Source organism: Ips typographus, linkage group LG9, assembly GCF_016097725.1.
Source record: "Ips typographus isolate SLU linkage group LG9, UJ_Ityp_2.0, whole genome shotgun sequence".
Classification (NCBI taxonomy): domain Eukaryota; kingdom Metazoa; phylum Arthropoda; class Insecta; order Coleoptera; family Curculionidae; genus Ips; species Ips typographus.
The window spans coordinates 6715951-6742623 of NC_138430.1; the positions used below are offsets into that span (position 1 = coordinate 6715951).

At 37.2% G+C, this 26673-nt stretch overlaps 3 protein-coding genes across 6 annotated transcripts in view; 2 read left to right on the top strand and 1 right to left on the bottom strand.

The window, feature by feature from the left end:
* Nucleotides 1–20: 20 nt before the first annotated feature.
* Nucleotides 21–11483, bottom strand: LOC145733937 (uncharacterized). Of its 3 annotated transcripts, XM_081986969.1 has the most exons (33): nt 11288–11483; nt 11188–11225; nt 10133–10352; nt 9726–9968; nt 9504–9671; nt 9101–9448; nt 8848–9004; nt 8634–8793; nt 8405–8581; nt 8136–8272; nt 8011–8085; nt 7841–7945; nt 7687–7791; nt 7507–7630; nt 7233–7450; nt 6824–7178; nt 6390–6545; nt 5916–6190; nt 5568–5856; nt 5344–5515; nt 5090–5284; nt 4742–4988; nt 4532–4640; nt 4257–4463; nt 3925–4176; nt 3599–3872; nt 3363–3517; nt 3017–3301; nt 2401–2667; nt 1762–1958; nt 1575–1703; nt 884–1038; nt 21–828 (listed from the first exon to the last, which is right to left on the bottom strand). In XM_081986969.1, exons 3-33 carry the CDS (start codon nt 10319–10321, stop codon nt 649–651), a joined length of 6105 nt encoding a protein of 2034 aa, XP_081843095.1. In that variant the 5' UTR covers nt 10322–10352; nt 11188–11225; nt 11288–11483; the 3' UTR covers nt 21–648. The 3 variants fall into 3 exon arrangements, with proteins under 3 accessions (XP_081843095.1, XP_081843094.1, XP_081843096.1); XM_081986968.1 differs by lacking the exon at nt 11188–11225 and having other exon boundaries at nt 11289–11483; XM_081986970.1 differs by lacking the exons at nt 6390–6545; nt 11188–11225 and having other exon boundaries at nt 11289–11483.
* Nucleotides 11484–11768: 285 nt separating this feature from the next.
* Nucleotides 11769–12479, top strand: LOC145733989 (complex III assembly factor LYRM7). Of its 2 annotated transcripts, none has more exons than XM_081987039.1 (2): nt 11769–11787; nt 11962–12479. In XM_081987039.1, exon 2 carries the CDS (start codon nt 11977–11979, stop codon nt 12343–12345), a length of 369 nt encoding a protein of 122 aa, XP_081843165.1. In that variant the 5' UTR covers nt 11769–11787; nt 11962–11976; the 3' UTR covers nt 12346–12479. The 2 variants fall into 2 exon arrangements, with proteins under 2 accessions (XP_081843165.1, XP_081843164.1); XM_081987038.1 differs by lacking the exon at nt 11769–11787 and adding an exon at nt 11809–11911.
* Nucleotides 12480–14021: 1542 nt separating this feature from the next.
* LOC145734123 (neuroligin-4, X-linked-like) overlaps nt 14022–26673 on the top strand; it is a 78861-nt gene continuing 66209 nt past the window's right edge. Inside the window, exon 1 of the mRNA XM_081987274.1 lies at nt 14022–14383. The gene's annotated coding sequence lies outside the window, so the exon portion shown is untranslated. The remainder of the gene's footprint in view (nt 14384–26673) is intronic.

Below are 26673 nucleotides of genomic sequence, written 5' to 3' on the forward strand. Positions count from 1 at the left end.
GCACAAAAAATATATACATATAGAATTCAGCAGGTCGTTCCTTTATTTGTAGAATACTCAATAAATGTCTACATTACGCTAACGCTTTAAATACATTATATAATTATAGTACAAAAGTTCAAACGAGAGGAGCGTGAAATACTAATCACATTAAACAAAACAGAATATACAAACAATAAATATCGGTTCTTTAAACTTAAAAAAAATGCTTTAACTTGCCCATAACATCTCTTTCACAATTAATGTTAACATAAAAAAAAAAACGTAACCATTAAGGTAATTTTTTCAAACCCTTATGTTTATTTTGCAGTACCTAAAAAAGGGGCATTTTATATAGTAAACACATATGAACGTGTCACATAGAAATGCCGCTTTGTCTCAAGGATTCCAACTAATAAAAACAAAAATACAGTTGGAAAAATTAGCTTTACGTTTACGTGTTCCCTATGTTAACATTCATTGTGAAAATGGGAAAAAGGCATAACTTTCGCGAGGAAGTCAATAATATACTACTGAATTAGAAAAGCTTGACTTTTACACATTGTAATTAACGTTAATATAAAATTTTAACTTGACATCTAAAAATAAACCATTATAAAGATGGTCAAACTGAAACGTTTTTAAAATGACTAACTTTAAGGCGTGTTATTAGGATAAGACAACCAATTGCCCGGTATTGGTAGCGTAAATGAGACCTTGACCGGAAGTGGGTAACCAGCGGATGCAATTAATCCGGTTTTCTCTGTGTTCGCGCTCAAGTTCACGCAGAATTGGTAATCGGTCCCCTGGCACGTCTTTTTGCTCGATTTTATAAATTCGAGCCATCACCTACGGAAAGAAAATTACCAATATTTGAAGAGACACGCATTAAAAACTGGTTTACCCATCGATCACTCGGAATTATCGAGACTCTTCTAGAGACAAATCCGACCACTAGATGACGACTGAGAGGCGACAAAGACACGGAAACGGCATTCTGTTCGAAACTGGTCGTGTACAAGCATTGGCCTAAGGTCTCCCAACGTAAACTGTATACACCTAAAGTTTTAAAAAAAATCAAATCAACTGAAAATATCCCTTAAATTCAATTTACCAAAAAGTTCCACTTAATTCATCAGTGTTAACATGACAAATTTACCAAAATGTTCATAAACTTAAAGTAAAGCTGATTGCTAATTAGTGGAACCAATCAAAACTTACCCATACCAAGTTTGAGTCTTTGTTTGCAGTACGTAGATACAAACATCAAACACCATACAGTATACTAATTCCCTTAAGAGTGGTTGCATATTTGAGGCTGAGTGTTCACAATATTTAACACTCTGTATAAGAATTTGAAAGTAAAAATATTGAGAAAATAAAATAAGATGACGATCGTAACAATGTAATAAACAGGTAAAAGTTTGGAATGTAAAAAATCATTTTATTGCGATTTTTGCTAAATGTCCTTGCTTACTTAAGCAACGGTAAAAACACGGTGAAAATTATGATTTCTGCGGGTTTGCCAGCATTACAGCAAGTTAACATTAATTTTGACAAAAATGACAAATATTAAATTATGTGCCAAAACTTACCTAAACGATTAGTGACGTTTAAATATCCACCTGATGGCAGCAGGGTTACTAAAATAGTGCCGTCATTAGCTATATCGACGCTGGCATCATTGTGGATCTTACATTCGCTCACTACAACGTTCTTCATTGCTGGAATTTATAGAGTGTTACATGCATCATATTATACATATTTAGAAAGTTAACTTACAGTTACTAATTGCAGGCACAGTCCAGTTGGATATATCCCAGGCCTGAATGCGATGGTTAGGGGTGACCGTCGTCACCATGTCGCTATCGTAGATCTGTTCGCGCTGAGGATCGTCCAAATCAGCGTCAAACGGATTTACACTCGCGTATAACGGATGCAGGAACCTTGGTCGGAACAAACCTACTCTAGGGTTCGACCTAAATGAAATTGAAAGAAAGTTTCAGTTTGATGAAGACTTATTAAAAGTGATGGGAAAGAACACACAGCCTTCTCCACAAAAAATGTATTCAAACCCCCAAAATGTTAGAGGGGTCGCTCGACATATGTTTCGGGCACATAAGTACCCATCTTCAGGAGCTAAAAGTTAGAAAGTCTACATGATGTATTACCCCTAAATGGTTGGATCAAACATACCCCATATGACAAGGTGAAACGCCGGCTATCTTTCTTTAAAGGGGAGACAGCAAGTTTTAAACTTGGGTGTTGCTTGGGGTTGTGTTGTTGGGGGTTTGAATACATTTTTTGTGGAGAAGGCTGTGTGTTCTTTCCCATCACTTTTACACTTACACCTCCACTTTGAGAAAAAATGGACTACTACTTCACATTGAAGACTTATTACTTCAGCTCACTAAAAAATACCTTAATTCAGAGACTCGTTCGGCGAATCGTTGTCTTTGCACCATCAATCGTTGCGTGAACGCTGAAGGCTCCGAAACGGGTACGTCGTTAACATGAACTGACGGTACGTTTACTGGCCTGGGCGACGCCGAAGATGACGATTCGGTGGTTCTAGGTGGGTTTGCATCGGTACGTACGGTATTGCCAGTGTTGTTGCTTCCACTGCTACCCGTTGGGTTCCTCTGAGAGAACCAATCAGGTTCTTGGACGTCATCTTGATCGTCATCACTAAAAGCAAGGTACCCAAAAAGTTTGTAAAACTTCACTACTGCACGAAATGTTTTGAATATAGAAATAAATGAATAATAATTTCATTGGAATTTAGAGGCTTCTAACATTCTGGAAATGAGTCTAAAAGCCTCTGAAAACGACGTTAAAGGTTTGCAGATGTCTCCCAAATGTTTCTAGAGGCCTTTAAAAAGTGTGAAAATTTCTAGGAAAATTTACAACGTTTTTAGGCAATTTTAAAGAGTTCATGAAGTATTAGGTAACTTATACATTTTTCTGCACCACAACAACCTTGCCAGATAATTGTATAATATTTTTTAAGACAAAATTTATTTGATTTTCTATATACCTGTTGTCATTATTGCTGGACACTGCATCTCTGCGTGACATTGGCGGCGGTGTTCTATTAACATTCTGCGACGTAGACGGTTGGTTACTAGCTTCAATTTCTTCGCTAGGATTATCGGACAGACGAGGCAATAAATCGGCAATAGTGCTGTAGAATGAGTCACTGTACGTCGTCTCAGACCCTGTTGAATTACTCGGACGTGGCACATCCGGTTCAGGGGAAGTAGTGGAAGTAAACTCGTTGAATTCCGGTGCGGTTTCAGATCGATTTATCGTCCTCAAACACCTACACCAATCAAGTAAATATTTTGCTATCGAGAATTTTGGTTAAAATATAATTCATTTACCGATTAATCATCTCTAAAAGCTCCCTACGGTCAGTGTCTTGCCGCGGCAACATCGCATTTCTCCGCGCCTCGTACGTCTGATCCAAAGCTCGATGGGCGTGTCGCATTGTCAGTCTCATCAGTCTCAAACTTCGAGTAAATGGGGCCGAATTTACCTGTCATATCATTTTATTTAAAAAATTAATTATCATACTCTGTTCAAGATATATTTGAATGATTGTACTACAAATACTTACTCTGCTCTGCAACATTTGTGCACACAAGACATCGATCCTGTGGGCCATTAGTTCCCGTTGAGATTCCAGATTCAATTCCGCCTGAGACGGAATTGAGTCCACCACTTGCAATACCAACAGCTCAGCAAGCAGTATGGACATGGCAAAAACTCCATGCATTTGAGAACTAGTCTCGCTGGAAATTGGCCCGTTGTTTCTTGTGTTTACGCCCAACTCTTCGATGTATCGACTCATGTTGTCGATGATCATGCTCAAGGCGTGTCGGGCCACGTGTCTACAATCACAAATATTAAATAAAATTTGTTTGTGTGGAAATATAGACCAACCTGGGAGAGCCAGCTTGAGATGCAACCTCGCTGCCAAATTGGTTGGAGGTTCGCAAGTTTTGAATCGAGGTGGAATCGATTCTGGTGCCTACCAAGCGGCTAATGCGTAGCACGCAACCGTGCAAACGCAACGCCAAAATGTGCTCCCCTAGATCAACTGAGGCGCTGTACTGCGGAGCAGGTGGTACTGTGGTCGGCATGTTTTGACTTCTAGTGTAGATCCTCATTTGTTCAGTCAATATCCGTTCAAGTCTAATCATATCAAATAGTTAGATAACAAGAGACTGTTGTTGCCAAACTAATCATAAAACTTAAGTAAACTATAGACTTACTTTCTGGCCATGGCACTCAAAGCGGTTTCATTACCCTCATTTCGGTTAAACACTTGCGAATCGAAACTGGCAGTGCTGGTGCTGAGGGTTGGGCGCGTCGCCGAGGTTCTGGGTGGTTGCGACGGTCTCAGGCCCCTTTCCAACCTATTTAGGCAACGTTTAGCGAACCAGTGGACTAAAGTCGTCGGCCGTCTTTGTCTCGGCGGTCTGATGACCAACAACAACACCAAAATGTTAAGATAGTTTATCAAATAGATATTAAAGTAAAAACTGACCTATGTAGCCTAGACGGTGGATACGTCTTTCTACTTGTATTACGTCTTGAATGACTAGAGTTTGACGTCGAAGGTCCTGGTTGGTCAGGGTTTGGCGCCGTACTGGTACCTAACAGTTATATTTACCTTTACACGTTTATAACAAACCTACTTTGCTTGAATCTTTCAAACAGTTTTCATTATAAATAATGTAAAACAAACAAAGCTTACTTGGTTGAGGTGGTTCAGTACGTCTTTGAAGACCACTTGGTCCTGGTTCTTCGTTTGGCGACTCGTACGGGCTAGAATCGCTGATCCTGGTTCCGGCCATCATTTGTCGAACGCTGGACACTCGAGGAGCCCGCCCTTCTGCCAACAGATTTCTGGCATGCCTCACCATCTGAACTACCAATCGACGCATTAGTTGTAACTGTGACATCTCCACGACGGCCCGATCCACTCTATCAATGTTCTCAACCTGATAAAATGTATCATTTATTTTTATTTAATCTTGTTTTAAAAAAGCTAAAATAATATTTAGAACTGAAATAACTACCACGTTTCATAAACTAAACTTACTTGACGCCGCAAATGCCTGGCCTGACGCTGAATATGTGACACGGTTAAATGTAGAGAACTCATCAGGGGTGACAAACTCTCATTTGACCCTGTATCGTTTGGGTTACGAGGATAAGTGTGATCAGCAGTGGCAGCATTTAAAGAGTTTAGAAGATCCTGATCTCTTGTCGGACTTCCTTCAACTTCCCCTGATGCCTACAAAATACACAAAGTTTAGATATAATTGCAATTATATTATTATTTTGACTATTTACTTCTGTGCGTAAGTCTCGGACGTAAAATGACGGATCGTTAAAATTCCATCTAGGCTCGGTATCTCCTCCGTCTGCCCTATTTCCATTGTTAATCAAAGTACTAGGCAGTACTTCTATTGTGTTCCTCAAATTGCTCAATATCGTGTCAGAGTGCATCATTATAAGTCCCATTCTATAAACAACCAATTAGTCTGGTCTAAAAATGCACTCAGAGCTCAAATTACCTGGATGAAAAACTATTGAGGACGTCAGAAGTCTGCTCGCGGGTATTGGTAGGAATCAAGTTGCGAACATCGTTCAAAGAAGCCTCCAAATTATGCATGATGCTAGAGTAGGTGTTCACAATGGCAGAATTTTCCTGGGTGGAGCCTGGATAAGAGAGAATAGGCGGGCCCGAGGACGAGTATGCGCTACGCTCGTGTGACGAATCGTCTTCGTTCGGCTCACGTTCCGCGTAATTGATTAGTTCATCCAACACAATTCCGGTGTTGCGATGACCTCGGTTAAAATTGCCTATTGTAATTCATTCACAATCACCGAGTTCCAGCTAGATGTAATAAAAAGTGACTTACATGTACGCCCAGTAGTCCAATGAGGCGTCCTTCTAAACCTGGTACGGGTGTAATTAACGCGAGTAGGCATGAAGGCTGACACCCGATGAGAAAATGCACGGCGTCTATTCGGTGAACTGGAATTCGACGAGGTGTAAATGGTGGAATTTGTCGTTCTGGTATCAGTAATAGGAAAAGCATTAGGGCTGGACTCGCCACTATACAATGATGCGGCGTAATAGTACGGTGGCATATACAAATTCCACGGTGTCGTCCTTGGTGTTGATTGGGTACCTCTGGAATTGTTAAAAAAATGCTGTTTTGATAGATACGTCCAGTAATATGATATCAAGTTTACGTTTGAAAAACATTTATAAATGATAAATACTATAAAATTACACAATTGTTCCCTCTATCAGACTTTCCAAGTTAGTTATTTCCATGACACTCTCTAGCTGTCATATAATTTTGACATACTAAAATGTTAGTATTTACCCTGTTTGGGTGACAGAGGCCTCCTGGGATTGTTGCCTCGCCTCCCAGGAAGCAGCCAATAAAAACATTCGATCGGTACTTGACCAAGAGGGGTTTCTGGTAGGACGCGTCCTGGCACTGGTTGATGCATTATTCGTTTCAGAAACGACAGGAGTCCTTATTAAGAACAAATTACCAAACACAAGAATAAGAGAACTAAACATTTTTAATGTTTATTTTCTGTAGGAAGTAGTAGAATTGGGATTGACCGTTGCAATTGAGATGACAAGTTTGCATAAAATGGTAGCCACAGTAACACAAAAGCGTTGAAAGCTTTCTTAAATTGCCTACAAACTTTGAGATTACATCAACATGAGCAAATACGAATAGGTTACGCCTTGTCACTTTTTATGTTAATTTTTGAAAACTTTCAAAATAATGTTTTATCTACTCACCTCCGGGGCACATTGCTAGAACTTTCTCTGCTAGAGTCACGCGAACCGGACGACCCAAGCAACAAATTTTCGATACTTTCGCCGGGAGGAGGTGTTCGTGGGCTGGCCGACCACGGATACATCGGATTCCGTGTAGGCCGAGTTCGGGCGCTGGTGGCGCTCGTCGAAAATGAAGGACTCGGTGTCGACCCTGAACGTGGCGTTTCTTCGTTCCATTCAATTTCTGACAGCAACGAAGCAACTAACTGGTCTAATTCTGCTCGGTAATTGCGCTCTGCTAAAGTTGAGGATGATGTGGGTAACGTAGATGGCACTGCTGTTGACGGTGGAGAAAACGGAGGACTGGCTGGCGAATCTATTATCAAGAAAATGCAGTTTATCACAATTACATCTTTGCCACTAAACATACCTGCTACTAAGAAGTCGCCGGCACCTTGTTGATTTCCGAGATGATCGGAATTGCGCCGACTCAGTCTGGTGGGCGATTGTCTTGTCCCGTCATTATCAGAACTACTGCTATCCGTCGAACTGTCAATACGTAATGTTCTGCGACAGTGACGTCGTAAGAACACCGGACACATTTGACGGACACGCATGCGAACGTGCACTCTACTGTTCTCAAACAACCTAAAAAAATTGATTCTAATAACGTGAGTTGGTTAATTTTTTTTTCGATAACGTACCTTATTAGTTCTGGTCGATCGGGAGGTGGTACCGATCTAATGATCGGCAGTATACGATTCCTAACTTCCTCTTCCGCTGTTCTTCTGATGTTTGTCAGTAGCTCTTCAATGTTGCGTTGCTCCCCTGGCAATCATTATAATTCAGTCAAACTAAATAAATCAAAGTAAAAAAAAATATACCTGGGGCTGATTGAGTACTGTTCTCATTCCGCAGAGGAGATTGCTGGCTAGAAGTGGGGACATCCACGTCAGTGTTTTCTTGTGATGTGGTCAAGTCTGAGGACCCTAAAAAACGCATTTAACATACAGAAAAACACGGTTAGTGGCGGCAAACCTTCAGTGCTTAAAACAGCATGATGTCGTCTACGAAACTCCATAATTCTTTCTCTATTGGCTCTGATGTACTCGTCAAATCTCTGACTGTACCTGTTTCCAGGACCTAAAAAATGAATTAAAAGTTGAATCTAATTACATACCACCAAAACCATTTGCCAAGCAACTTACTACCACTAGTGCTGGGATGTCCTGGTGGTCGGACATTATCGTATTGTATTCCTGGAATCTGTCTCACTGATGAACCTAAAATACCAGTCATCAAATTCATAAAATAAAAAACTAATTAAACGTACTTTCTGACGGTGACATTGACGGATATGTAGGGTACATATTGAAGTCATCAGTGGGCAAACCAGGTAAAGCGTCGTTAAGTGGCCGATCGAGAATTGATCGGTCGTTATTTGCTTCTTCCGGTAAATTTGTGGGCAAGCTAATAAAATAGACATTTAACTAAAATTCAAGCACAACGTTGTAACAATTTTTTTTTTTTTAAATTCTAAAAAAAGTAAGAAAGGCAACCATTTCCAGCTATGCACGCATGAGATAACACATAACGACTCACCTTTCAGGGCTGAGTCGTTCAAGATTAACAACCAAAACTCTCTGATCGTCCGTATTCGAACTTGACGCTTCCACCTGTCCATTGTTACTTTCAGACCACGCCGGCACTTGAGGTGAAGACTCCCTGGAAGAACTACTGGCATCGCTGGACAAGACGCTGCTATCATTCTTCTTGAACCTATTGTATTTTTTAAGTCAAAAAACAAACGACATTTTAACCAGAAACCAACCTTTTCTCGTTATTATTGGCTGCGGAAGTGTCCGATTTGTGTTTCCGTGACTCGCTGCTAGTTTGAGTACCGCGAATAGTACTTGGGGGTCTTTGGGGCACCGAAAATATCCTACTGGGAGTTATCAAGTTTTGCGAGTGCGAGGTTGAAGGTTGCGGTTCTGAAATTGGCCATAATACATTCTTAAACTTTGCGGAAAATTAAAATATGGTACCTTGATTTGCTGATGGGGTACTGGAACTACTAGAAGGTCCAGGTTGGCTGCTATTTTGGAGTCCACTGGGGCCCGGTTGAGATAAATCGGAGTTGGGTGCTGTTTGAGTGCCACTATTAAAATGGCTGGGCTCCATTGGATCGGTTCCTCTATCGATCTAACGTAATCATTTTAATATAACAGTGACAAATACCATTATACAAAGTGACGAAAAAGCCTTATTAAAGTTATCTGACAAGTATTAAACTCTTACCATTATGGGAGGTCGACATAATTGCAAATATCGATGCACCAGACGTTCATACTCCCGTACTAAATTTCGATAGCACATTGTTATCCTTCTCTCTCTTTCAGGCACTGAACTGGTGTCTCTTTCTGGTGGTGGAGTAGGCGGATTATTTCCTGATGAACCACCCTGATTCGAATTATTCCCCGGCGATAATACTAATCTTTGAGTAATGGTTCGCCTATAAGGACTTGCGCATCGTTCCTGTCTTGGAACGAGGACAGGCGCGCGAACCCTTTCCCATCGCGTTTGGGGGCTGTTTGCAATCCCCGTAATCAGTTTGTGTCCCAATTTATCAAAAGCCACATAACGCACCTACAATTCAAATTATCAGACCCAAATCAGAAGCAAATGTCTGAAAGTAAACCACCTTTTCTTTAGGATTATTGGTGGCCGTTTGTACAAATGGCTCTGGTTTGCTCCAGTCCCAAAAATACACCTCGTTAATAGTTGCTATAACTAAAATTCTGTCATTTGGGTGGAAAGCTATAGATGCTATAACTGATTGAGTTGAAGTCGTCCACACCTCACTTCCACCCTAAATTAACCAACAATAAAATCACAACCCTAACAATTTGGATGATTGACATACACTGAGATCCCAAATTCGCACCTGTCCACCCAAACAACCTGAAGCAACTATTTGATCGGAGGTTGGGTGGAATGCAATACACCAAGGAGTACGTGGGTGGCCGATTAAAGTTTTAATATTTTTCCCGCTTCTCAAATCAGTCACGTAAATGTTATGATTACCGTGGGTGGATGCCACCCTTCTACCGTCAGGACTAAACACCATCAGAAAAGTGGAACGCGGCAAACCAGGCATTTCACACCTCTATAATTTATAAACAACAAGTTGAAATATCAATTTTTACTTCAGTTTCAGTACTTTTTGATACTTTATTATGCTACTTTTATGTTTAACTTGTTAGCAGTAATAAAACACAAAATTAAATCGCAGAACATTCCTGATTATACATTTATGTCATTTTATATTACCATTTCATTGAGTTCCTCTTTATGAACAAGACGTTCTTCAGCATACAACTCCAAATTTTCCATCGCTGTTTGGCCGCTTTTGGCGGCCCCCATTTGGCGACATTGAAGCCCCCGCACAAAATCCACTGCAGTAGTGGTTTTAGCAGGCTTGGCCAAATGGGGAAATATATCAAAGTCCTCTTTACTCATTGTAACAATGAGTAATCACTGTAGGTATTATCTGTAATGATGAATTGGGTGTGTAAGAGATAAAATGTGAGAAAGAACATAAAAACAGTAAAAAATCCTTCAATTAAGTTTAAATACCTAGTAAAACTTAAAATGTGAGCACAGGATTACTAGCCCTTAAATAAGGGCAACAATTTGGCTAGCTCAACAAAGTAGTAAGTAAGTTGACAGCCATATTGATTCTCATAATAAATCTCTGGTAGTGATTGACTGTTGAATGAATTCTGGTAAGCAAAATACAAAAAGATTACCCTGTTAAATCATACAAATTAGGAATTTACACTATAAACAGTATAAAATTGTAACGGTGGACGGGTAAGTCCACATGGCCTATTGTACTTACTAAAAACTAGACACTTAAAGTATAGCAAAAAACCCAACAATATATATGCTAACAGCTATTGACTAGTAATTAATAATTTAATAGTAGTAATAAAGGGTGTGTTTTTAGTATTCCAGTGCTATTTGCTTGTAAGCCAAAGAAATGACAGAAACATATTAAGCTATTCAAGTTCTACAAATATGCAGTATTGTAATTTGTTTACAGTTTAACTGATATGAACTTTCTTGAATGAAACTACTAAATGGGAATTAATAGGCAGATAACCAGACTCATTTCCTTTTTCGATTCCTCCCAGTCACACATTACTCACAAAAAAACCTTACCTGCTCCACTTAAGTAAAATCTGATCTGATAATTCACTTTAGCTTTGAGGTTCATTTGATCTAAACATTAGCTTGATAGCTTGTTATGCAAACCTGCACATGTTAATATAAACAAAGCACACATACTACAAATACAGAAAGCAAATTTTGCTGTAACTGACCCTTAAAGCAGCTAAAAACGCTCCGACCAACTGAAAGGCTTTTAAAAAATAGAAATTATCAGCAGGGGTTGGGCAAAAACCAGAGTCAAAGAGCAACGTACCTTCCTTCCAAAAACGGCTCCATCCGAAGTTTGAGCACTTTGTGGGGTTTCCTAGAAAACCGTCCAGTATATGGACATGTTTTGGAAGTCCACTGCACTCCTTTCGCCTTTCAAAAAATTTTTGTAGTAAAACAAACCCAAAACTCACTCAAAAAGTGTGTAGAATCTAGCTACACAAGGCTACAATAAAGATTAAATTGGATTTGACAGTACACCGAATGGCCGTGACACTTTTGGCAAGAATGACTCGTGTATTTTGACAGTAGACAGTATTTTATGAAGAAAAGAAAACTAGAAATTAATTATAAACACTAATAGTAAATTAACTATTTATATTTATTACAAATACAAATAGAAATAAGCAAATAAATAATAGATTCATATTCATAAATGTATTGGCAAATATTTTGATAACAGCGGCTAACGGAGCGGACAAAGATAGAGAATTCCTTTGTTAGGGTATGTTTCGAGTAGAAAGAAGAGAGAACATCAGGTTGGGGTAAGAGAGTGACATGAGTTGAAAGTATAAACATTAACATAACCTCAACTTAATTTGTTTTGTAATCAAAGAGTTTACATTTTAACATCTAATAACCTAAATTTGTCGATTCTTATTAGTGCGAGTAAGTTTTTACATTCTGCCTCAACTTAACCAAAATCAAGGCATTTGTAGCGTTCTACCAGTACCATGTCCAACCCTTTAAGACAAGAGGTGCTGCGCACTTTTAAAGCTCTACACCAAGCCAGAAAAACCGTCTTTCAAGGGGACATTAGAGCCCTGACCGAGGGTCGAAAGAAAATCAATGAAGAATACAGAAAACAGAGTCATATCACTGACCAGGACACCATTCGCGAGCTTGTTAACTATGCTAAGGCCATGGAAGAAGAGTTGAGAACCTGTGTTATCCAAGCCAGAGAGGTCAAACCCGGAGTGTATAAAGCAGAAATCCGGGATGAGACTACCAAACTGGAGAATGTACCATTTAAGGAAGAATGTTGTAATGACACTAGTGTGAAGAAGAATACTAAATGCTGTAGGGAATATTCAGTTACTTAAGTTAGAGTGAGAGTTTAGTATAAGTAATTTATGTTTTATTAGTTTGAGTGTTTAGTAAATGAACTTGCAAGTCATGTAAATAATGTCAGTTTCATCATTTATGAGTATTGTGAATAAACAAAAATATGCAAGGTTTTGCTGGCCTAAATACGCACCTGTTTCTGGATAGGGGAGGTACTGAAAACCCTTTAAAACTACACCCATTTACATGCATATGACAGTCAAGCTTGAAACCTATTTGGTCAAAGTAAACTAAAGATAAAAAAGATGCTAAAGTCAACACTGTGGCTATTTAAAAAATGTCTACTGCTTTGCCAGGCTTGGTCTTTGAGAATGGCTCTGAAAATTGTCTTATAAATAAACTGAGACCTAATTTAAGTGACCACAAAAGCGACCAGTGTCCCCTTTTATATTTTACCTAGATAGATGACACTTTTTATTTACAACAGTGTACAGAGTGTAACTATCCTAATAATTTCGCTTTATCACTTTTATAAGAATACTATATTTTTACAAATAAAAGCCCCCGCATTATCTTTTTACTTTCTTTTGTCCCCAAACCCCTCAAAGGCGGAAACAACCTCGGACTCGGGTATAACATTATAAATATAATTGCGTTGTTGTACCTCTCCAACCTTTTTCTTATATCAGCGTCTGAAAGGCGGTTGTTATCGAAATAATTTGAATAAGGGGAAGACGAGTTTGAAACAACAAAAAGGAAAAACCCTTTTTTCTTAACAAAAGATAGGCGTTCAGTCACAAAAGGAATTTTTAACGATCGAATAGCGAGGCCGCTAACTAGGTTATTCAAACGGTAAATTGCGTCATAAGATATTTATGGGAGGATGTTTGTGCGGGCTAAGAGATACACCAAACCAATGCATAAGGAGGGGATGGTTTTGTGTATTTAGGTATATTGAGAAAAACGGTGATTTGCGGCTTTTAAATTGCACGCTTTTTTCTGCGTGAATGAAAAACCAGGGGCTGAAACGATCGTTTACGCAAAAGGAAATGACGCTTTAATATTTAGGATTTTTTGGAATTGTTTAGCGAGATTGAAAAAAAGTCTTTTGACAATTTTTTGTGTGCATAATGTGGTTTAATGCTTTTTTGAGGAACATTTCGAAATAGCCGTAAAAATCATATGATTTCTGGCGATTTTAATGAAAAGCTCCAAGAAACACTAAAAACCTTCTGAAATGTATTGTTTTTGAAAAATATGCATCAGCTGTCCCTTTAAAACATTTAAACCCTTTAGAGGTTCTCTTAAGAAGGTTATTAATAATCTACAACTATACTGCTTTGGTCTTTTGTATAAATAAATGTTATTTATTATAAATCTGTTTATTTTAAGTTTTTCAACAGACTTTTTGTGTTGTTTTCAGTCTCCGGGTGCTTAAAAGCTTTTTGAAACAAGTTACTTGATCTGACGGTCACATGACGCTGTTTGTTATACGCCTGACTTAATACCGGCCGCATTCGTTTTAACGCTCCATGGAGCTAGCAGAGCTTTTTTGACGTCACGATGACGTAAATTGGGAAAACCGTAATTTGACCAACTGTCAAATTACGTCATTGTGACGTCAACAACGCTCTGCTCGCTCCATGGAGCTTGCAAACGAATTCGGACACCGTGATCAACTGTCAAATGTATTATTGTTGTTATCCATTTAATTTTTTCTCAAAAACTTAAAAAATACATTAGTGCCAGTCCGTCACTGTCCATAGACAGACCAAGAGCTAAAATAATATCGATTGAGGAAGTGCCGCATGCGTTCGGCGTCGCGGATGTTTGGTACACTCAGCATCCTGGTCCAGCCCGGGCGATGCGGTAGTCACGATTACGACGACGTCACGGGAGCACCAGGTGTTCCCGTAGGACAGCGCCCTCCCTTTCCGATTCCACTCCTGTTCGAATATCAAGTTCGCGCGTTTTCGGCTTTCGCGACTTTAACGAACACTAGTGCCGTATTTAACCGTCTCGGTGTTGTAAACGTTATGGAATTTAACACGACCGAGAGGAATTTCATCAGTTTAGGTGAGTATATTATTTTTGAATTATTTAAAAAAAATTGAATTTTAAAAAGAGGAGTAAACATGTAATACAGTAAGGGGTGATAACAGTTTGACAGAAAAGCCCTTAAATTGTCATTAATTAAGATAACAATTTAGTGTATTTAATATTTAGGGTAAATTTTTTTCCCTGACTTTTTCAATATTTATTTAGTCAAGTCATCCAGCAGATTGGAACACTTTTTAGGATGTTTGCTACATAAAGTGGGCATCATATCCATACAGATTATAAAACTAAACAATTTATCTTGTTTTATAAAAGGCAAAAACAAGGCCACTTAAAAGCATTCCATTTCGTCTTTCCAGAGTAACGAAATCATCAGCGGCTTGGTTCTTTAATCCTTTCGGTTGAAAATAATCCTACCAGCTAAACAAACTTTCCATCTTAGGTTTTGCGTCTCCCGCAAATCCACGAAAACTGGGGCAAATGCCAAAAGGGTTAAAATTAATTGAAAAAGGTTTTGAAATCAGCTAGTGTATGGTGATTTTTGTGTTTTTTTCCCAAACCAAGTCGTTACTTTGAAGTCCCTCAACGACGGGCTAAGGACGTTCATCTATAAAGAAAGACACATCCGAAAGGGTTTTATTCGTTTCCGCCCTTTCAATGTTTTATTTACAGGCCGGAAAGCAACGCTTTCGATTTGGCTATTCAGCTGGAGACATGCAAATCTCTTTTCATAAAAATTGTATCGCTTAAAAAAAGTCGACGTACACGTTATATTGGCCGGATTAAAATCGTTCGTATTTAGCTAAAGCCGAGCAATTATTTTTCGATCACGTTATACTATCCAGATTAAAATTTAAACGTTTAATGGAAACTGACGCCCCGTAAATGACTGCCGGAAAATATGCATTGGAAAGTTTCGAGCAAAGGAAAATTCCAGAGGGAGATTTTTGATCTTTATGTTTGTCAATTAAGGGTTAATAAACACCAAATTGTTCAACAAATAACAAGCTATATTGGAAGGAATACACATTATAAATAACGTACAAGAGTCCACCAACTTTATCCACGTGAAATATAGCCAAAAAGTAATCCAGATCGTCCATAGAGCTTTCCTATTTCATCCTGGATGCAAACTATTCTGGCAGAAGCAGCCCCCAAGTAATTGATGAGGCTCCTTTATCTCGTCCTAATAGAATTTACTGCCGGACCTATCGATTTCCCTCCTAAATATCAATAACGAAATAGGTGAAAAAGTTGGTTTACGTTGCTTTAGAAGAAACAAAGAAAACCAATTATATCCCCCTCGATGTGCCAATCAACATCATTAAAAGTTTGTCCTTCTCTTATGTAATATAAAAAGCGTTTAATAAAATTTTAAAAAAATCCAGCTTTTTTACGGGTGTTAAAGATGACACCCCCAAAGATATAACCGGGGATTACGCCTCTCCTTGTTTTTGTCATAAATAAACTCGATAAACCACTAAATGCGGAACTTATATGGCGCGAATATAAAATATTAATTTAATAAAAAACCCATTTGGCCATTGTCACGTACGATAAAGATAACTTTCTCAGTTACGTCCCATAAAATAACACCCCCATAATAAAGAAATGTGTTTTTTTTTTCCCTTGGTTTTATTCGCTTCATTATTTCAAGATAAGTCATTTTTGACTTGTATGTGTCATAATTTATGTTTACTGAGAAAAATCAAGTGTTTTTATATCTAAACTTGTTTAAGAAGATAAAACTAAACTTAGCTGAAGAAAAACGTAAAATTGATCCCAAGGGCCAACTTTGTATAACAAGCTCCTTTGGGCGTTTCGAATAAGCTTCATACATTTCCTATATCTTGCAACTACGTGAGCTGTTTAAAAATTGACTTTCTTTGGGTAGTTTGATGAAATTTATGAACTTTTTTTCGGTGGACTTTGTCAATTAAACGAGCACTGACAACTGCAGAATTTTAATTAGAGAGTATTCGGCTTCGTAGATGCTGAAATTACGATAAAATAACGTAAAAACTTTTTCGCCTAAACGAGAAAAAGGGACGTGTCCTTTTAGTTAGAGATATATATTTGAGTAAATCGGATTAAGTGAGGTGTAAAAATGCGATCGTACGTGAAGAGACCACGAATAAATCACTGCAAACTGGTTACATATAAAAATGCAAAAGTGCAACGTTGATAAATCATTTTATACAGTTTTGTACATGTTTGTCCTCCAAACGCTTTAAATAAATTTGCTTTATTTAATTTAAATCATCATGGGATTGGTTTTATTGCTTAGTTAAAATATTTACATTGTTTTAACCAAATAGGCATGTCAGCAAATGAGCACATTTACAGAGTTGACAACTCTGTACCCACATCTGTCACTCACTCCCTGATATTGGACAGTTGTTGTCAATGTCAGTCAGCTGTCAACTGATATCATTTTTTAGCTTTCGACAGTGTTGAAGCACTTTTGCCTAAATTGGCAACATTGACACTTCTCTATTTCTTTTTGTTTGGACATGGTTTCCAGCTCTCTAAACTGACTGAGTTCAAGTATACATTTTAATTAAATTATCGCCTGTCGAGTGCACTTTTCAATTTTCTTTTAATTATTAAAATGTCATAATTTACGTTATTTTACTACATTTATTATTACTGAAAGCTTTCACTATTTACGATTATTGATACGCGCGGAATCAATTCCGCAACTGCTGACAATAAATATCGAAAATTAAAATAAATCTACAATTACTGGAAAAACCATTAAACATTAAAATTTAATAATTTACGGCTGCCAGGTTTCACCGACAATGAAAATTCGCTATATAAGGGTCTCGGACGGAGTGTGTTCAAATTTATGGCTTCGACTATAATCAAACATGCGGCAAATTTAACAAAACCGATTTAAATTACGAAATTAATTCCAGGGTTGAATATCCTGACAACCAAACAGTAATATTGTTCGTTCACGTTTGTTTTGCGCTAATTTAATGTTTAATTGATCAAATTTGTAACTGTAAAAGAAAAAGTGAAGTGGTGTCACCTGATTAGTCATTAACTAAAAGGACCAGTAACACGTGACAGCGTTTAATACCCTGAAAGTGGTAAAAATTAACTTGAAAATAAGTTTCTCGACTTGAAACTTGTTATTATCTTTCTCGAAAAGAGCTTAAGTATTACATTATGAATTAACTTGATTAAAGAAAAGAAGTCGCATAAAAAATAATGACGGTCTTAATTCCAGACCCATAAAAATGATATATCGGTCTTCAAGCAAAAAAAGAGGGTACACAAGCTTTGAATGCTAATGCAGTCACCATTTTCTTTTGATTGCTCGGCTTTAAATACAAAAAAAAAATAACGGACAGATAAATAAGGACCACTTGGGACGAAAATCAATGATATAAAGTTATATCGAATACTGGAGTTTCCATCAGATATTGTCGAGGATTAAATTTATTAGATATCGGTCTTGTCTTTGTTTAGCTGGAAAAAAGCGCCCCGCAACGTGAAATAATACCGATTTTTTCTGTTTTTTTATGTCCGAACTTCCGAGAAATATGAGGCACCATATTGACTTTGCAGCAGCTTTTACGGAGCATAAGGGAAGATTTGTGCTTTCGAGGCTTCGCCAGTTACATGGTACATGAAACGAAACAGAAAATTCAACTAAAACTAGTTAAAACTGCGGACAGTCGCTAAAGGGCTGTTACGCGAAATTCCTTTTTACCCCTGAGACCAAAATTTAATTTCTGTTTTTATGAAGTGGTTACGAGGCGTCTGTAAAAGTTGTCGCACTGATTAAGTGCGTTAGTACAAAAGTGGTTTCATTGCAGTAATTAGGAGTTAGTTGAGTGAGTTTTCCCTTTTTGAATTACATTTCACTTCTACGTTTTGCCTGTACAGTTTTAAGACTAAATTAAACAAGTAATTGAGAAAGTATCAGAGTGATGTGGAATAAGAGTTTTAAAATTTGTATATCTTTTCAGTGAATTTACTGAATTTACTTAGAAAATAGCTTTTACTGTTCCATCTCCAGACACACAGTTTACCATTTCGTCTGGTATTTTACTTTACAAAAAAAGTCAACAAATAAAAACGTTTCGACTCCAGTGAAGCGTGTTCACTCGAATGCACTCTCCACGATTTTATATCGTCGTTGTATTGGAGTAAGTGGCACGTGAACAAACAACCCCTGTTTGGCTTCCAAACTGCATATTTTTATTTAGGACAATCTTAAAGTAGTGAAAAACTATCGTGGATACACTGGCCTTGCCTGAAATTGCCTTTAATAAATCGTCCCCGTCGTATCGGCTATCGTGTATTTTCTTTTATCGCGTTTATCACACTAATGTTACGTATTAGTTTACCCTTAAAGGGCACCGTTTGGTTGTAGAATCCATATTTTTATTGACGAGACCCTAAAAAATTTAATAGAAAAAGAAAACTCCTCTCCTACATCAATCTAAAGATTTATTAAAGTTAAATGGCACTTAAGTGTTCCTCCAAGAGTTGAGATTATTAATTTGAAGGTGAAATTAGTAAACTGGTCTCCCGACACCGATAAACAATTAAGACACGAGAATTACGGCATGAGTTACACCCAAGATGTTGTTAACTAACCACCAAAATTGCGCCTGGTTATTTGGACTACACTCTATAAATTAACTTTAGCCCTTCCAGAAGGGTTTAAATTTGTCTTTAAATCACTTCTCAATCTCGTTAACTTATCATCTCATTTTTTTCCCACTTTTTAATTAAAACCCTTCGGGCTATACCTGGTCAGAACCGCCGAAACTAATTGGAAAATATAAATCAACTTAACTAAATGGTCTCTTTGCGGTAAACTTTTTGGTGGGAAGGGGAAGAAAGCAAATTAATACGGCCTTCAAGGCAAACTGTGTCAATTTAATCATTCCAGACAGTTTGTCAAGGAAAAAAGTTTTTTAAATGCCACAGTAGGTACAAAGTCTATGATAACTCTTTTTTGGACATTTAGTGGAAAACCATTTGAGTCGAGTACAAATCCACCGTTTTGCTGGGAGCGTTTTAATTTGCAAAAGACACAACGAGAAAAAAAGTCCTTGCAAGTCTCCCGGCTTTCTGCATGATGAAGATGATTTACGTTCGTAATTAACGACAGAAAAATTCTCGATTAAAAAGTTTTCAAGGAATTTTTTAATTTGCGTTCGCCATAATCGAAAATTTCGTAAACGATCACGTTTTCCGGCCATAAATTGACTGGAACTGACTTGACGTTTGTAAGTTTTACTTATTAGGAGCGTTGCGAATCCCAATTTTCAACTTTTAGTCCTGACAAAACGACGTGCAAAATACAATAGGGAATCGCATATAAATCCAAAGAGGCGTCAAAGCAGTGCGAACTCCAATAAAATATGGTCGGAGCCAGAAAACAATATATATGGCAAAGTCACGTCTCGAATTCGTATATATTCTACGAATAAAATACCTTTCAAATGACTTTACATTGATTTTGTCCGCCAGGTTATTTTCTGACATTTATATGGTTTAAATTGATCGAAAACAACACCATATATTACAGTTTATTGATGGAAATGTGAGCAATGATTTCTGATTTTTTAGTGTCCAACTACCTAACCTAACCTAACCTAAACTGCTAAATATTTATCATTATTCCCACGACGTATTATTAACATTAAAAAAAACAATTTGGGTTGCGTTCATTTAATTTATCACGTCGATGACAAACTGGATTGATGAATGGGTTTTACATCATATTTAATGTAAAAATGACGTCTTTATACACACAAATAATTTTCTGTTGATATGATTTAAGTTATAAAATGAAAAACATTTTAGTTAAGATACAAGCTGAAAACGTTTTAGCACTGATTGCGTGGCTGTAATAGTTATTTGCGCAACTAGGGAGGAAAGTGCAATTTTACTCCCGCGAACAATTTGAGACCCGACGCGAAGCGGAATGTTTGCAAAAAGCAGTTTACTCCAGAGTTGCGAATTTAATTTTTTCTACGACTAATGTTATGTTTTATGAAAAAAAGCAGTATACAACATAAATACCTGGCTGAAAAGAAGGCATTGTTACTAAAAATATGTTTGTCAATTTGTCAAGAAAGTGGGACTTTTACTGATGGCACTTTTCCTCTCATGGGAGGAAAATACTTTCAGTTTCTCTGGGCCCTAATTCTTGAACGCAGGGTAGCATTATCGATAGAAGTGTTGATAGAATGTGACAGAACTGGATGGCAAAAACAGGTTTCTGTCAAATTATGTGTTCCTTTCTCTTGATTCCCTCCATTCAAGAATCTGCCTGGTGGCTCTTTCACTCCCTAGGTAGTGAAAGAGATTCTTTCATCTCTCAAATTAGGGAGAAAAAATTTATTTTCTATAGGTGTCATAGAAAAAAGTTTATTGTACCGGCAGTGTTACATGGCAATTAATAAGCAGTATTATTTACAGTTTGTTAGATCCATAAGCCATCGTGTCGCAATATCAATTTCCAATTACCCCATTTCTTTGTCCAGCTTTGGCCAATACTCACGTTTCTGTATCATTAGACTGAACCAGTGTATCGGTTTGCTACGTGTATAATAGCAACAACACGTTTTCCAGCATCCGAAACTGTAAATTACTTTATAAAAAAAAACCTGAAAAACGAATTTACCCAGTAAACACAGCATCTTTTCGCGAGTTAAGAAAACTTAAATTAGAATAAACAGCCCGAAGTTTTGGACTATTAATTTTCCGCAGAAAAGTTCGTTAGTTAGAGCCTGGTAGTGAGTTAAGTGTGATTTCCGGATTTGCATTTTCCAGCTCCCGAGCCAAATTTATATTGTCACTATAACCTCTTTTAGTGGACGTCGATAGTAATTAATATTTTGGACCACACAAAACTGGGTTAATTACAAAGAGCCGCTTTTGTTTGACCTACGGTAAAATGTAAGCAAAAGGGTAAATTGTTACAGGGAATTTTGATTAGGTTTGAGGTGGAGCTTAAAGCAAAAGACCCCCGTTTGCCTAACAATATTATTTTGGTATTGTACATTTGCCAAAGGCCACTCACTTCCATTGTGGAGATTTCCTATTAAGGACTTGGGCCAAGGAGGATACAGCCAGATAATATAGTTTGTTTAATCCGGAATCAATTTCTACGAAAATTGTGGTTATGTTTACATCCTGTTAGGTAATCACAAAATCTCTAAAGGAAGAAATAGTTTTTCTATAACTGTTTAATAATATGCTTATTACTCACTAGTTTTGAATACATAATAACACTCATTACTTACCCGTTAGTAATGAGTCACTACTCACTAGTTTAGTCCACCCGCAGACATCACCAATATATAGCAAAGATTAGAGTAGATTGGTGTGACGTAACAGTTTTAGTAACATAAATGTTTTGAATGTAACGTTTGTGTGAACCTTTGCTTCTTTATTTGTCAAAAAGTCTATAGTGTTATTCCTAAATCTTGATTTTTCTTTTTTTTACATTTATTACGTTATTATTTGTCTTTTGTTCTGTTCTAAACCTGAAAACTGTCAAAATCAGTAACAAAATCAGTTTGATTTCGATTGAATGCAGTTTATACCTTCGTCAGTGCATTTTTGGCTTTTATCACATTTGGTTGTGTGTTTTTAACTTAATTCTAGTCAATTTTTAAATATGACAACCGTCAAAATCCTCTCCATAAAGCTGTAAAACCACAAAACAGTTTTAAAAAATCACTATAAATAGTACGAAACAGTCGTAGAAAAAGTATAGTATTCTGCACGCATGTAATAGCAGGCTATTACTCACTCGATAATTTACGCGAGTAAAACAGCATTTGCGGAAATCTCAGACAAAAAGCAACTTCAACTTGATACTTTTTTTGTACCAATCACAAACTGCGAACAAGTACTGGATTTGTCATAAAACAAAAGCCTTAAACCAGTGATGTCAATTCTACTGACTTGTTTCTGGTTTTACGGGAAATGATCTGAGTTTCCTGTTCACGTAACGTTAAACATGTTCCAATGGCATCAAAATAGTAAAACTGAAAACTTTGACGACTTTGAGTGTATTACTCACAGTCGTAAATTGTACGGGCATAAAATTTGAATTGGAAATCTCCCTCTAATAAAATGCTCGACCGCAGTATAACGGGAAAAGTGAATAATCCGGCAATTGTTACACGCCATAAGCTTTTATGCAACACAACAAACGCTTGTAGTTAGTCATATTAGTTCTGGGATTATTTCCTGGCGCTCGTATTTCTTTGTCTGGAAACAGCAACTTTCCAATCTATTGGGACTTTCCGGTGTGTATCTGATCTCGTAAAGTTTCCAAGTTCCGAATCGTTTTTCGTCCGGGCTTAATTATTATGATAGTTAAGATTTTTCTGCTGATTTTTATTGGGATTGGAACTGTTTCAACACTTTCAGATTATCTAGACTAGAAAGACAAAAGGCGAAAAGCTACAATGTAACATAATTGCAAAGGGTTGCATACAGAACACAACCCACTTTGTAAAATAACCTACTCCACTCCCTTATAATGGAGGCTTAACAATGAGATGCAAGCTTTGTTCGTTACAGTCCTTTACTAAAAGGGAGAAAGTGAAAGAAGATGCACTTGATATGCATTATCACTTTGTCAGATTTGCCGTTTAATTCATTGAAACAAAATCCAAATCATAATTTTTGTCCGGAAAGTTTTATTAAAAAATGTTCTCGATTTTCCACTTGGAAAACGTGCGCACCCCATTTTAACGAGGAAATTTCGAAAGAAATATGCTCGTATTCCATGCTCGGCCCCGCTTTTTAGGTAGATATATTCCGACTTAAGAATGACTACTCAAGTCTTTTATTAATAGGACGCTTCCCTGCCAAGAGCAAGATGGGTAGGAGGCATAAAAAATGATGACAAGATAATTTATTACGGATAATAAGTTTTCAGGGAACAAGCCAAGAACCGGTTAAGAGGTTTCTGATATGCCAGTGAAAACCAACTCCCTTACTTTATGGAGTTTAATAATACTAAATAAACTTCAAAAAAAAATGTGCCGGAAATAGGAACATAAAAATGATTAATTGCAGGTGTATAGACACACGTAGAATGTAATCACATAAAACAACTCACAAGACAATAAATCATAATTACTGCAGTCGAACTGAAATATGTCTCAATTTGATGGCTTAAGCTTTTGGATAGTTTCAGCCCTTATATGATGGTATTTTTCACACCTAACCTGTGTTCTTTTTCGATCTAAAAAATACCAATTTTAATTAACTGGCCACAACAAATATTTTTAGGATTTATATTTATTAGAGAGTATAAAAATTACAAGTAGCATAAGGAAGCATATTATACTTTATTATTATAACGAATTTAAGAATTATTAATTTTGTCCTTTTATTTCCTTTCTGTTTGCTGAACGTTGGGTTTCTTTTTGAAAAAAAATTGAGTTAAGTCAGTTAGATGGACTTGTTCAGTGTACTTATTGTGCTCTAAGTTTCTGCAAATTGAGGTAAACAATTTTTCCCTTAAGATTGTGTTTTTTTCGCCTCTAAAGAATTTTGGCTCAAGCTACTTAACATCTGAAATGAAATGTATAGGCTGGCTCTAAAATGACAGTCAAGTTATCTCCTGGTGGATTATTATTTTAGACTTGTTCGAAATTACCATTTCAAGGCTCAATGATAGTCAGATTTAAGGAAGTTTGGAGTTAGTTAACATGGCGATTTGATAAGTCAACAAGTTTCGTACTTTAGCCAATAAATCATGCAGCAAACCACGAAAGTGAATCAATCTAGTGCAACATCTAACCCCGATAGCGTTAATGGATAATCCAATAATGTATTCCTGCGATACCGTCGTGCAAGGGCGTTAGATGACCACTTGATAGATCACGGGCCGTTTATCTCCAAGTGCCGGCCATTATGCAGGTCATGGATAATATTGAGTTTCCAACGAGTTTAGATTACCCAGTTATGAAAAGGAAGTAAAGTTATGATTGGAAAACGGACAAGCCAAAAGGAAAAGTTGTCCTTTTTTGCATTTTAACGACTTCCAACTTTATGTAGTTTTGTGTGAACCGACAACTCTGTTGAAGTCACCTGACTGGAAATCATACCTTCTCCAGTTTGTTTCTTAATTTCTGACTAAATATCTTTCTGTTCTCGTTCGTTCTGATTTCTAACAAAAATGACAAGTGAAGAGTTTTCGTCCGATTTAACCGATCGCCGTAATCGAGGTACCGGAAATTGAGCAAAGTCGTCTTCTTCGTTCAGGAAATAAACGTCAAAAAGCGAAATAAGTTATCTTTAAAATTAGCCCATCCAGACGTATATGCCGCCCTTTCGGGATTTCGTCGTCCGATAAATTGCGAAGGGAAATACAAGCGCTATATGGACCGGACCATATAAAAGTAATAACTCCAATTCGGATCAATCACATTTCTCTATTGCAATATGTTTCCATGTTCTTCGTGGTTTATTTCGGTCAAAAATCCACATTGGACAGCATAAATGTCCAATAATGTCTCACTTTCTCCATTATGTTAATATTAAAAACGGAAGTGTCATTTGACACGTCATCCTAATTTTCGACTCATCACTTAATCTAAAACAGCAGGAAAAACTGAGAATCACCGAGGCGAGTGAAAATGGAAAAAACCTGGTCCGACATTTATGCGATTCTTGTTAAATTGAAGTGGACATCAATAAACACATTACCCAAAATGTAAACGTGATTACTTTGTGATTGGCGAGTGCTTGAAACGTTCATTGATTTTTCGCCAGAGAGCGGTGTGGCAGATGAACACGTTTGTCCCGAATCCGGGTAGGAAATTAAGAGCGGATTGCATATAAAAACACGAGGGTCGTAAAGCAATTTTTCACCTCCTCAGTCAATCGGTCAAGGTCTGCAAGACGAATCACGGTCGTAAAATAATCAATAAACAGCGAGACAAGGATTCTCGTTCAAAGGCGTTTTATTGGATTCTTTTTCCTTATTTTACATCAAACCGCGAGTGGCAGCCAATAAGAAACCATCCGGAAAGTTTGGTTTTCCCAATCAGACCTCTGAAAATGGAGAGATGCCAAAAACAGTGCATGTTAATGCTTGACTGGAGAGTATTTTGGAGAAAAACCTGATTTTTTAGGTAGAGACCAATATCAAATCAACTTAATATATTCGTTGAAAAGTGTCTTTTCCAACAAACTAGTTTAGTCCTTTAAAGTCAAATTAGGGTTATAAATAAGTTGCATCGGACGTGTGTATGTATGTAATATAAAAATACGATATTTTATAGCCTTTTTTTTAATCAAAATTTGGTTAATAATTAACAATATGCTCAAGTAAATTGTTATCTTTAATGAAACCCCCTTTTTGACAAAGCAAGGTATTTCGGTCCAGAAACTCTCTTGGAAACTTCCAAGGCGTAAATTACTCTACCAAGAATACGATTTCGGATTAAAGTTTCAGACTCATTAAATTTTGATGTTAACAGGTAAAGGATTTTGTTACGTTTTCAGTCTGTGTTGTGAATGCACAAAGTTCGGACAAATAAGGGTCTGACGTATCCATATTATTGCCACTGATGTGAATTTCCTGTTTTGTTTTCCGAATGCCAAATTATCGGATCCTGTATTAATACGGCCCTATTGTTCCAACTCAAGATAATTAAGGGTTTTGAATGGGATGTCAACAACGATGGCACCAAATGCCAGAGAATTGTTTGTGTTATTGCAGCAAAAAGCTTCTATAGATATGTAGAAAATAATTTAATATCACCCCGATTATAGGTTATTGTACAGCGTTTTTAGGTCTTGTTCAGTAAAATGCCCCCAGATTAGCACATAATCACTTTCTTTAAAGGCCCCCTGTCCCGCATTAATAGTTTGACAATAAGCCAATTTATCTCAATTTATTTTTGCGCCTTTGGGCCCCTTTGAAGCGTCAGAAAACTTCAAGAATAATTTATCCGGATCCATTCCCTAATGGCGGGGCCAAAGTTTCAATTTACAAAGTGTGGGGAGAACAAAATTGCCTGTTGGTTTTTAGCGGGGGAACGGGGGAGATCTCCAGGCGGTTAAGTGGCGGCTTAGCAAAGTTAACCCTTTTGGGTTATTTCAGTCACTGTAATTTGAAAAGTGCTACTGAGCAAAAAAAATGTTGAATTTGACGTCAAATGACAAAAATCGTAAAAGCAGATAAAGGGGAGCTAATGAAAAAAATTAGAAAAAAGAGCATAAAAAACACTTCAAGAAGAGTTAAAATCCGTCACTCCTCACATTTCCGAGGTATTAAATTATTCAAAAAGCTATATTAT

What these genes read in the sequence shown, in the direction of transcription:
- LOC145733937 (XM_081986968.1), bottom strand. Translation starts at nt 10,321, where the DNA reads ATGAGTAAAGAGGACTTTGATATATTTCCCCATTTGGCCAAGCCTGCT. An exon ending in CAGTACTCAATCAGCCCCAG is followed by an intron (nt 7,631 to 7,686) that starts GTATATTTTTTT and finishes AATGATTGCCAG; the next exon opens with GGGAGCAACGCAACATTGAA. An exon ending in CCAGGCATTTGCGGCGTCAA is followed by an intron (nt 4,989 to 5,089) that starts GTAAGTTTAGTT and finishes ACATTTTATCAG; the next exon opens with GTTGAGAACATTGATAGAGT.
- LOC145733989 (XM_081987039.1), top strand. Translation starts at nt 11,977, where the DNA reads ATGTCCAACCCTTTAAGACAAGAGGTGCTGCGCACTTTTAAAGCTCTA.